We start from the raw sequence: 12873 nt of genomic DNA on the forward strand, positions 1-12873 counted from the left end.
CAACGCTCCCACATTCCAGATTGCTCTTTCCTCTTCCCCAGGGGTGCTCTTAGACTACTCACTCAAGTCACTTCTTTGGAGCTCATTTCTACCACACAGCTAGAGGATAAGCTTCATGAAGCCTTACCGTTCCCAGTTGTACCACAGGGATCTAAGAACAATACCTGTGTACAACAGTCTGCACCATTAAAACGTGGATGTTTTGTGATACATACTTCTCTTGTGGGAGAAGAGAGTAGCTTCAAATATCCATTAAGTTTGCCCATGAACTGTGAATGAATATTTCTTACCATGAGTATAAAAAACTCCATTGTATAATTCTACTTGGTACTGAGAAAAAAATCAATAGCCATATGATAAACACACTTACAGCAATGATGTCTTCTATTAGAAAATACACTTCAAGTTACGGTGTATATCATTGAAATTGATTTCTGAAAAAGTCTATTTCTCCTCAACAATCTCAAGCTAACTATCTCTAACAATATCCTACCTTACAATATTTTTAAGTTAACTAAAATATCTGCACTCATGCTGGCTACATTTTTATCTATACTGCATAAATACTATTTATATACTTGGTTACTCAATATAATGCAAGTCCTACAGTCAGAAGTAGACTCATGATAATTGTGTGGTTTATACTTACAGAAGTCTTTTTGCCCAGTTTCATCTACCAGCAACACTGAAGATGGTTGGTATTGTTTGGGTAACCCCTAAGCTAAAACTATTTCTATATCACTTTTTTCTCTCTCTTGTACATCTTGCACAAAAGATATATATTGGGATAATTTTTCCTAGCATTCCCCAAATAGTGAAATATTAATTTGTCAATTAAGTGAAAAAAAATACATTAATTTTAATCTTATAAAGCAATAAAATGACATATTTAATGATCGCATTTTACATTAACTATGAAATGTTACAGTGGAAACACAGAGAAATGTTCTTTACATTTTATTTTGCTCTGGTTAACTTAGTCCAGGATCACACTGTCACACTGTGCCAACTCTTTGGTCTATTAGTTTTGCAATGGCCATTGGCCAAATACAGTGCGCGTTGACCTAAACTGCCAGAGGAATATGTCAAAAAATCTATTGTTTTGGAAACCACAGCTTCTCTCTCTCCTGTCCTCTTTCTTTCTTTTGAAATTAAAGATACCTTCCTTCTCTCTTTCTCTTTCTCTCAGTTTCCGTAAAGTCCCTCAGTTTTTCTCTTTTTCTCTCTTAGCATATTCAGAGGCAAAGGATTTTAGTGAACATGCAGAGTTTATCCATGAATTCTGGGTTTTGGTGTATTTTTACTTCTAGTAACTTATAACCAAATATTTGTACTTGTTAATTGTATCTTAAAAATATTGGGGGTAAATATTCCTTAAACCAAGACCTAATGATTTTTATGTCCTTGACTACTTTGAAGCTAATGAAGCCTTTAATCAGGATAATGTTTTTAATTGCATAAGATTTAGCAAAAAAATCAATGTTATTAAAATAAAGATTTATCAGTGCACACTTTGTGAAGGAGTCTGTGTATCTCAGGATAAACTTACACTATTCAAGCGCATTTCAGTTAGCATTCAGACATGAAAAATCTTGACCCGATTGTCAAGTTAAAAAAGTTACATCAAAATACGTACAATTTCATGCTAAATATACTACAAAGCTCAAAGAAAAAGGAAATGTTAAAATATTTTTTAGAACACAATTGTTTAAATCAGTGAGACATGAAAATATAGAGAAATGGATCTTAGAGATAGAAAACATAATGGTATGACCTAATTTTAGGGTAAACTTGTTCCTACCTTTATGGCGGTGGATGCAATTTGAATGTGGTGGAGTCTCCGAAGGGTGCTGTCCCTGTCAATGAAATAGGAAGCGGCTAGTTGATGGAGCGTCTCCAGAGTAACCGAAGAGCTGTTGGTGCTGGAGTCACTTCCTTCAGATCGCTTGCTCAGCTTCCGCTTGTCCACAAAGATTGTGAGTGACTCCTCTCCTGCATTAATAATATTTTATGTTATTCCAGTTTCCACTTCAAATCAATTTTTCAATTATCTGCAAGTGAGGAATCCTCAATGACAGACGTAATGAAACAAAACAGTAATAAACAACAAAAGGGCAAGGAGTTTTACTTTTTTATTTTTCTTGAATATTTCCCATGTGCCCGGAAAAGTACCTGGGATATTGATGGCTATAAATAAAATATTTAATAAATGTTGGGTGGGTGGTTTTTGTGGAACAATTTCTCCAGATTTTATTGACTTTCTCATACAGTTTAGCTTACCTGACATTCATGTGCCCCAAAAGCAAATTAAGATAAGAAAATATACGAAACGAACTTATGTGGGGTACCTAATATAAAATTGTATTTACTCAGAAATGTTTACCACAGATCAGCATGGCAAATGAAAATATGACCAAGTATGTTACTAAATATTAGCAGCTTAATTGTACCTTTGAAATACAGAGAAAACATATATACTCATATATAGTTATGTAAATATATATGTATTAAATTTGGAGGTTTCCTACAGATAGTATTATTTTGAAATATTGTGCATTAATAAGCCCTGTGGAAATCTCTAACCTCTATGGGAGTTTTAGGTCCTGACAATGGATTCTCGAAGGTAAAATTTAAAGTATGTTATAATTAAGTGGCAGTTTTCAATGTTCAAATGTTGACAAAAAAAACAATGTCTGTTAAGTTCAACATTAAGAACTTGCCATCCTTAGACTTACGTATTCTTGGATATTCATCTAGCACATAACTGTCAGACTTGATGCTTTTCTCCCTCTTTCAGGAACCCATCTGTTCAGGTGGCGTGATGCCCACTTACAAATTGACAAGCCAGTTTTATAAAATGCCAAATAAGATTTTCTAGTAGAAAAATAGTTTGCATTTCTTCTCCAAATTAAAATAATACCAGTTTTAAAATGACAGCTTAGGTGACTATCCGATCTTAAGTAAGAGCTCATACTTCTTTGCAAGAGACCGGGTCTACTGAAATCAGAAATAAGATGTCAATAATGTTATTTCTGAAAGCTCATATTCTCAGTTTGTATTTCGACCCCAACATACATACTGGAAATCAAGTAAACTAACTAGAATAGCTGAAGAAAAAGAAAATATCTCTCAGAAATATGAATGAGTGGGTCAAATTATCAAAAGCATTAGGTCCTGTGCATGAGAAACAGCTTTCGTGTGGGAACATCTGAAATCGACAAGGGATTATATACATAAATTACTATAGAAAGAAAGAAACAAAAAATCCCCAACAATTATTTACCCCCAGAAAGAGAAGATCAACAAGTATGGAAATTTGAGTGAATGTATCTCAGAAAACCAATGAATCTGAGAAAAATTCATCCATGTGCCAAGTCGTGAGAGAGTACCCAGACAAATATCCTATACGTCCGTATAGAAAGAATAACAGTTCTATGACATTCTAAGACTCATAATGCAGCTCTAAGACATATGCAAGTACTGAATTCATATGCTGAAAACCTAACCCTCTGAAAATGATGGTATTATGATGTGGGGCCTTTGGGAGGTGCTTGGTCATGAGAGCAGAACCCTCATCAATGGAATTAGAGCTTTATGGAAGAGGCTCCAGAGAGATCCCTTGCTCCTTCCGCCATGTGAAAACACAAGGAGAAGCCTGCCACTCGGAAAAGGGCCCTGATCCAACCATGCAAGTGGCCCTGTTCTAGGACTTCCAGCTTCCAGAATGATGAGCAATAAATTTTTGCTGTTTGTAAGCTACCCAGTCGGTGGTATTTTGTTAGCAGCCCAAATGGACTAGGACAGCAGGAAACGCATCTTATTAAGTAAGGTTAAAAACAAAATGGCAAGGATATTTTGGTAACTGTAAACAAAAAGAAAGCAAAGTTAATCTTGATAACAGACACTGCAGAATTCAGGCCGAAAATTATTAAAGGAGGAAAAGAAAAACACTATATAGTGCTAAAGACTAAAACTTGTAAAGTTGCTTTAGTGGCAACACTTTTCATAAAACAGAAAATACAGAAGATACAGATTAAAATAGTATGAGAAACACAAATTAAAAAAATATACTGAGGGGCTGGCTCTGAAGCTTAATGCTTAAGTTCAGCATGCTCCACTTCAGTGGCCCAGGTTCACTGTTTCGGATCCCGGGTGCAGACCTGTACCACTCATCAGCCATGCTGTGACCACGATCCACTTATAAAGTGGAGGAAGTTGGCATAGATGTTACTCAGGGCTAATGTTCCTCAGCAAGAAAACAAACCAAGAAAACTGATATATAACTTTGCAATTAGGAAAGTTGCCAAAAATACAAAACTTTGATGACTTTGGCAAAGCTGCTGGCAAAGTGGAAGAAAACAAGCCCTCTGATGTATCACTGGGGGTAATGCAAAATGATATAACTAGAGAGAGAAATTTGGCAATAATCAGCAATAACTGATTCAGCAATCGTACTTTTAAGAACGTACCCCAAGGAAACACTGGCTAAAATATGCAAAAGATTTCTCATTGTGGCTTTATTTGTAGTATTTGTAACAGCACAAATGCCTAATCAGTAGGAAAAAACTGTGTGACATCCATACAGTTGCATACTGTGCAGTTGTAAGAAAGAAGTGGGGGTGCTTTCTACATCCCAGGATGATCAAAGCAAAGTGGACAAAAGTATGTTTCACAAGTGGCACTTTTTTTAATGAGAAAGGGGAGGACACAAATATGTATGTATTTATTTTTATTGAAAAACAAACAAACAAAACAGAACACTGGAAGGATTAACCAAAAGTTTATATTAATATTTAGCTAAAAGAGAAGGGAGGCAGCAGGATGGAAGAAACACCTGTCAAAGAAAGACTTCTCCAAATATACTTTGTGGTAGTGTTCAAGCACCAGAAACATTAAAGAAAAAGTTTTATTTATTTACAAAAATAAAATTAAGTCAAATAGAAAGAAAAGGAATCTTTAAAAATTGAAAACAGAGGTCTGTGTTACTAATTGTATATGGTTTGTAAAAATAATTAATTTAAGTGACTTAGGAACACAGTTTTTGAATATAAAGCCATTTTTGGAATATATTCTGACGTATAAAGTATAAAGAATCAGAAAACTGCATTCTCCAGCCTAACTGTAAGTAAGAATATTGGTAGTAGTAGCATCATTTTATGTAGTATATATGGTTACCCTTGGGTATATGGACAAGTCTCTCTACTCTGAGATGTTTGAAAATTTTCATTTAAGAAAAAGACATAGGGCATGAGTGATTATGATTCTCATTCTGTGTTTGGCCCATGTTTAAAACATATTTATCCATAATAAAATTTTCTTAAGCAATTAGTAAGTTCCTGACATTATTTTATTTAATTTTTTTGTGTGCGAGGAAGATTGGCCCTGAGCTAACATTTGTTGCCAATCCTCCTCTTTTTGCTTGAGGAAGATTGTCGCTGAGCTAACATCTGTGCCAATCTTCCTCCATTTTATATGGGATGCCACCATAGTATGGCTCGATGAGAAGTGCTGGGTCTGCGCCTAGGATCTGAACCTGCCAACCCTGGGCTGCCAAAGTGGAGTGTGTGAACTTAGCCATTACACCAATGGGCCAGCCCCTCATGACTTTAATATTATGACTAAAATGAGATTCTAGATGATTTGGCAGTTCTCAGATGATTCCATTTAGAAAAATCATCTAAATATCCAAGTTCAGCCTCACTGCATTCCCAATGTTTTCTACAGATTCTTGTATATAGAAGGAAGCATAGCTGCCTATTTTTATAAATGATATCTAATCTTTTCTTCAATTCAGTAATATATTAAACTCAAAATATCAGATCAACTGATTTATTGGACTTTACTTTTGCCTTCTTGAGATACAAGAAAACTATTTAAATATGTGTAGGGGGTCAGCTTCACTATATCTTTCTTTGTAAAGCAGTGAATTTCCCCCTTACTGGAGGTGTCCAACATTAACTGGAAAACTATATGTCGTTGAGCAGAGGAGATCATTAGAGTACTAGAATGGATACTTTTGCTGGATTATGAGGTATTGGAGCAAAGAAAAATGTAGAATTAACTATTGTATTTCAGATGTAAGTGTATCAACTACGAGTGCCAAACAGGTGTGGGTTCTAATGCTGGTTTCTGTTTAGTAACTGAATGATCTTGAATTGTCTAATTTGACTCAGTTTCCTCTTATGTAACATGAGCATAGCATTCCTTCCTCAAAGAGCAGCTACAGGCATGAAACAGGTAATATCTGTAAAGAGTTTAGAATATGCCTATAATACAGGAAGAACTCAAAAGTTGTGAGCATGCTATCATTGTTTTATTCACCACCATTCCTTAGACCTGCATAAAGCAACTCATTCCATATCTGAACAGTTCTAGTAATTTTAGCTCTTTTCTCTTATTTGTGATGAACAGAAAGCTGTCTTTCCACTTCTTTACAAATTCATTAACCGTAGCCCTACAGTGTGCATCCACATACAGAGAATAAATATTTCCCCAAATAGTCCTTAAATACCATAGCCCTCCATATGCCTCCACTCTTCAGGTGAAATATTCCACATCATTAATTTCTCAATAGGACCTCAATTGAGTCATACCTCACTCAAAAAAAGAGGAGAAGCACACGCTTATTTTAAAAAGCAAAGTAAGGGGCCAGCGCTGTGGCCAAGTGGTTAAGTTTGCAGGCTCTGCTGCTGTGGCCGGGGGTTCGCCAGTTCAGTTCCTGGGCTCAGACATACACACTGCTCTTCAAGCCATGCTGTGGTGGTGGCCCACACAGAAGAACTGGAAAGACCTCCAACTATGATATACAACTATGTGCTGGGGTTTTGGGGAGGAAATGAACGAGGAAGATCAGCAACAGATGTCGATTTTAAAAAAACAGGGTCAATCTTAAAAAAAACAAAAAACAAATTAAAACTAATTTGATTTAAGAATATTTTGCAAATGTTAGACTATTCCATCCTGCAGTCGGAAAATGACACATAAGAAGGGATTACTATTTTGGAGTGGTCCTTTGTAACAATATGAACAATAAAACAAACCTTAATATATGTTTAAGCAATCGAAGATGAACATAGGGAAATGACAGCCCATAGTTATCATCATAAATAAGCGGAACTTTCATTCTCTATCTACAGGAGATTTTCAAAATATTTCCTTTGTATTTCAAAGAGCCTACATTTGTTTGTAAGGCACAGGCAAATGTCTTTTTTTCCTATTCTGAGAATAAATATGTATCATAGATGATAAGGAAAATCAAATGAAAAAATATTGTAAATATTAATATAGTTTTATTACTAATTTTACCATTTATTTATTTTTAATGTGAAGGAAATGTGATATCATGAAGGAGAGGAAAGTGTGAGTTTTAGAGTCAGGTGTATGTGAGGCCAGATCCTCATAGCCCAGGGTCTCTCTATTTGATGACTGTGGGCTTTGGTAAAATTACACATGTCTTCAGCATTCCCATCTCTAAAGCAGAGGCAACACCCTACTCTCAACGGTTTGAGAAAATTAACCAAATAATTCCTCTATAAAGCCTGGCAGAACACATATCATAAGTACAATAAAGGTTGGCTTCCTCTCCTTTCCTTTTTTTCTTAGGGCCTAACAGTAAATGAAGAGGCTTTAAACTTTCATAAGTTAGCATTTCATAGATATTAAATTTCACCACAGGAACCTGGACTTAGTCAAAATTGTTTTCTAGTGGATCTTGTAATCAAGATATATGGGATTATTAAGGTTATCCCTTCTAATAACCGGTAAAGAGAATCCATTGATAAATTGCTTATGGTTCTCTCCGGTGGAACATTAATCCATGTATGCAAAGGCTTTCTCTGCAAGGAAGCATGTAAGGCAGTTTCAATCTGCAGTTCAAATTACCATCATTGTTCTTTTATAAATACCTTGTTTGAAATTCTTACAACGGATCAAACAACTCTGTGATGTAAGCTGGCTAGCTTATGTTAAATTTCAAGTTTTGTACATCAGGGATTGTTACATATCTGAGATCTCACTCACTCTACATGGAAAATAAGCTTCTCTCTTTCTCCTAAGGGATCTATTTTTAAAATTATACACAGCTACCATGCCTTTTGATGTTCATGGTCTCCACCTTCTTTGAGACTTTTACAGTCAGTCTTAAGAAAGAAAAATGGCTTCTCAACTTCAATTGTAAATCTCACTCAAGTATCCAATTATAAAAGTTCATCAAAATTCTACGTAAATAACACACTATATTCAGATTTAAAAACTGAGATATTCAATCAACTAAAAATTTGTGTTCAAATGTCACTTTTATTCATATTTTTTAAACCAGCTGTAGCTCATAAGCATGACATGAGTTCCAAAGGACATCCACACATTTTGTAAAAACTAAATGTGATTTTGAAAACGAGTCAACATTCTGAGTCTGTTAGAAAATGAAAAAGATTAATGACTTTGGATATAAAAAGATGTGATTATTTCACACAAAAATCATGCAGCTGTGTCTTTTACAACTCAAATACTGTGACAGTTAATGGATATTAAAAGCACATAGTGAAAGATGCTTTCATAGAGAATTAGAAAAAGAGGACAACAAAACAAACAAACAAACAAAATCATGACATCAATGTTATCCTAGGATTGCTTCATAGGAATGGATTTGGTACATTTGACATGCTGTGGACCTCACAAGTATGTATTTTGACTGTCCTGATTTTTAAATCATCTATGTTGTATCCATGAAGAATAGAAAATTTAAAACTTTCATATTATTATCTTTTCACTTGAATTTTCTCAATTTGCATATATGTAGTTATTGAGGATAGAAGTAATGTTCTCAAAAAGTTAGAACGAAAACAATGGATAAGAGAATGCATAGAAGAATCCTAGAGATAATTCAATAATGATGATGCGGCAGATTCAATTATTTTTTTGCGATTATTTGCTGCACCATCATGGGTGCCAACATGCATCCATGGATTAATGGCCCACTGTAGAGAAGAACCATGAGCAGTTCGTGAATGATCCCCTTTAACCTGGTGCCAGAAAGAAAAATGCTTAGGTCAGTGGCATACATGCAAGCCAGCTATGCCATGATCTTGTACAGGTTTTCAGAGGCATCACAAAAGTACACCTGTTTCTTCACTTTTTCCCTCTGCCAGGAAGACTGCGTGTTCCAGAGAGAGCCTTCTTCAGCTTGATTCCCAGAATGAGGAGACACCCAGAGCAGAATCACAGGAGATCCACAGTTAAAACATAGAATATTAGGGAGACATAACCATTATAGTTATAACCCACTGAGATTTTTGTTTTTACTGCAATGAAGCTAACTCTCAAAGGTCGGCTGTGTTTTATTTCATCATTGCTACTGCCCTTGGTTTTGTCTACTGACCTAGAATATATACGATTCCACCCAGAAAAAATGTGCATTTATGGCAGATCTCTTCCTGGTCATTTAACTTCCTTACACTTGATGATCTTAATGCGAATGTCTGTCTTGCTTTTGCGTGAGTTTCACTTAGAAAGAACTGTTATTTGAGTAGAAATTCTTCTCACAGGAAGAACCATTGCAAACACACCTTAAATGTAATTGTTTGTAGGTTCCACTTTTGAATTATTCTTTTTGCTCAAAAATGTTACCCTAGTTTTGCTAGTGAGAGACGACATTATTCTTTGTCCTAAAGTCTTACAATATTTCGGGTATTGCTGTGCTTTGAAATTATATTTCAGTTTTCATAGTGTTTATTTTGCTCTCCCTACTGACGGTCATCCTTCCTTGGTTTAACATGTTAAAAAGTATACATCCTGATAATATCTATCTCTCCACTAATATAGTGTTGTAGGAAAAAAGACAATGTTTTAGAAACAAATAGACATAAGGGGGGAAAAACAATCTTAGAAAAATAGGCTTCTGACAAGAAGCAGAGCCAAAAAACAGACATGTTGGCTTAACACCAATTGGCATCTGAAAGATATTATGGGAAGGAAATAGCTAGTGTTACACAGCTTTGAGAAAGAAACATAAAATGTTTTGTAAAACATTCTAAAGAAAAGCAGCTGACCTTATGGTTATTAACAGTTACCCCCCCAAAAAAAAGTCTGAAAAATTTCTAAACAAAATTGCCCCGATACCATATTACTCTCTATAGAACAATGATATGAAATGGCAGAGAAACTGGGAATAAATCATTCCAAGATTAGATGGAACTGAATCTACCCCGAGTGAAATCCAATTCAGTTCCTTCTATTTTGGAGTTATTTACAAACAAGGCTATAATGGACATTTTTGTTATGTATGGTTACATACTCCTGCCATTATTTTGGTAAGATTAATTCTCAGGAGTGAGATTTCTGGAAGAGTTAAGAGCACTCTAAATTTACACAGATGCTTTAAACAGCACTGTGAAAACTTAATGTACGTATAAATCACCTGGAGATCTTGTTAACATGTAGATGCTGATTCATTAATCTGATATGGAATCTGAGATTCTGCATTTCTAACAAGCTCCAAGGTGATGCTGATGCCTTCTGACCATGGACCATACTCGAGTAATGAGGCTCTAAACCACAGTAAAATTTATTACCAATTTAAATGCCTGTCTTTATCAGTGACCTGTGTGTTCCTTTAAGGAAGGTCTTGGATCTTTGCACTATTAGAGGTAACTAATTTGCCAAACAAATGGACAGGTGATTTACCTACCTTATCAAAGTGCTGTAAAGAAAAATAAGAAAAAATCTAATCAAATTTATAAAATTGAAAACTTAACACTTATCTTTTGATTTCATTGCCGGGAATGTCATTATTTAGATAAACTGACATAACAATTTTAACCTCATTTTCTTCTTTGTTATCTTTATTGTTATTTACATAAATGGTTGCAAATCATTTTAGTAGATAATTGCTTTACCAACCATTAAAAGTTAATTAAAAATATTGCTTTAATTTCAAATTTTTCATTTTCTTTAGCAGAGAAACATGAGAGAGAGTGAAAGGAAGAGAGAGAGGAAAGAGAGACAGAGATGGAGAAAGACAGAGCCAAAGAAACAAGAATTGATATAATTAATCTTAAGTAGTATGAGTAAATATTTAGTTTTAAATACCAGTATGGCAGTCATTTTTTCCCCTTCAGTGCCATTATTTTTATGATTGCCTAGGAGATGAAGCTTCAGAAAATGTTTCTTTTCCTTTCTTTCAGTTCTTTTCCTTAAAACAGAACATGCATTCTACTGGAAGAAATAGTTCCATGCATTTTCAATATGTTCATATTTGCTAAAGAAATAAATTACATTTTTTTAGCAGATTTGATTCTTTAATTATGTTACAGTTAAGCTAAAATAAAAGGAGTTTGTACTTCCTAAGAAGAGACCAAGTGAAAATGAGAAAGACAGCTGTTAATCGATTTTGAAAGAAGGTGGCATATGACTTAGAATTAAAAACTATCTGTACATACTTTATACAGAATGTAATTCACATAGAGGAAAGTGAGAATTGAGTATTTCTGAAATTAAATGAGAATACTTGGATTTTTTATACTTATGAGGATGCAAGAAAATAAGAAAAAATCTAATTGATATTCTATGCATATTGTATCTTACAGCCTGACTTCTGACCTCTGTTTTTTCTCTGAAAGAGATATACACACACAAACAATATATGGTGAAACTTTCAAGCTATATGAACAACTCTGCAGGCATAGTTACTTTATACACTATGTGGTCATTGAGGTAGTACTCATTATTTGAAATAACTATTCTAGTAAATTAATACTACTCTGGACATCAATCATACCTTTTTATATTCTAACAATGAAGAAAACATTTTCTATATTTAAACAAAATTAAACATCTGATGAAATGCTTAAATTGAGCAATATGGTAACCACAAGATATATTCTCATCAGAAGCACTTTGAAAAAAGGACCCACAAATGAAAAAAAAAAATTGTAACTATTTCTGCTAAAAATGTATTTGGATCCGAAAATGAAGAAAAAAAATTGTAACTATTTCTGTGAAAAATTTATTTATGGCTTTTAAACCTCTGTGCATTCAAAACCAGTAGTCAAACTGGACTTCTTTTTATGTTACACAGAATAAAAATATTTTTTAAAGTTGTAAATGAACAAATTTTAATATATTATCTGTTTGCTCCTAGAATAAATTTTGGCCCAGTTTTTAACAATATCTCTATCAGGAAGAAAGTATTTTTTCCTGCATTCTTCTTCATAGGATAGTGCTTTACCTAAACGGTGCCCACTGTCTCTGCTTTCCTGATCTGCCCACAGAGGCACAGTGAGTTGATAGACAGGTGGTGTAGGAAAGGGACCACCTGTAACCCCACCTCTTCCTCTTCCTGTTGAGGATGTGCTTATCAGGAGAGAGCACACACTTTGGTGCACACCTTAGTGCCTTAGGCGTAAGAGAGACAAGCTTCAAACAAGAGCCGTACACAGGATCCTGTGACTGTGGGTGGCTCAGGGATAAGAGGATGCCTGGCTGGACAAGTCTATGTGATTCTGGAGATAAGGATCAGGTCACATCTAAAATTACTATAAACATTTTGTTATAACATTTTTATAAATTTTTAAGTGAAATTTTTGGTCTTCATCTTCTTTAATCCTTTTCAGTTGATCCAGAACCCAGATTTGGTGCTTTTTAGTTGACACCTTCCCTTTCCCAAGTAAGCCCAACAATTTTAAGGTTGTTTTCTTTTTTTCCTATTCACGTTTTTTTTTTTTTTTTGTATTTCTATATGCAGTACACAGATACACTTTTATTTCAGTATTTGTCACATATTGTATTATAATGAAATATATTATAAAAACAGTCATGAAATATATTCCATAGCTAGAAATAAGTAAATCCCAGGAGTGCAATCTTTTTCAAGATTGA

General features: G+C 34.5%; 1 protein-coding gene across 1 annotated transcript in view; it reads right to left on the minus strand.

Moving 5' to 3' along the window:
* The window catches only part of BRINP3 (BMP/retinoic acid inducible neural specific 3), a 390477-nt gene that overhangs the window by 178115 nt on the left and 199489 nt on the right, over nt 1–12873 (minus strand). The window contains exon 4 of the mRNA XM_046679822.1: nt 1802–1992. Within this exon, the coding sequence (XP_046535778.1) occupies nt 1802–1992 (191 nt within the window). The remainder of the gene's footprint in view (nt 1–1801; nt 1993–12873) is intronic.

The sequence above is a fragment of the Equus quagga genome, chromosome 12, assembly GCF_021613505.1.
Source record: "Equus quagga isolate Etosha38 chromosome 12, UCLA_HA_Equagga_1.0, whole genome shotgun sequence".
Taxonomy (NCBI): domain Eukaryota; kingdom Metazoa; phylum Chordata; class Mammalia; order Perissodactyla; family Equidae; genus Equus; species Equus quagga.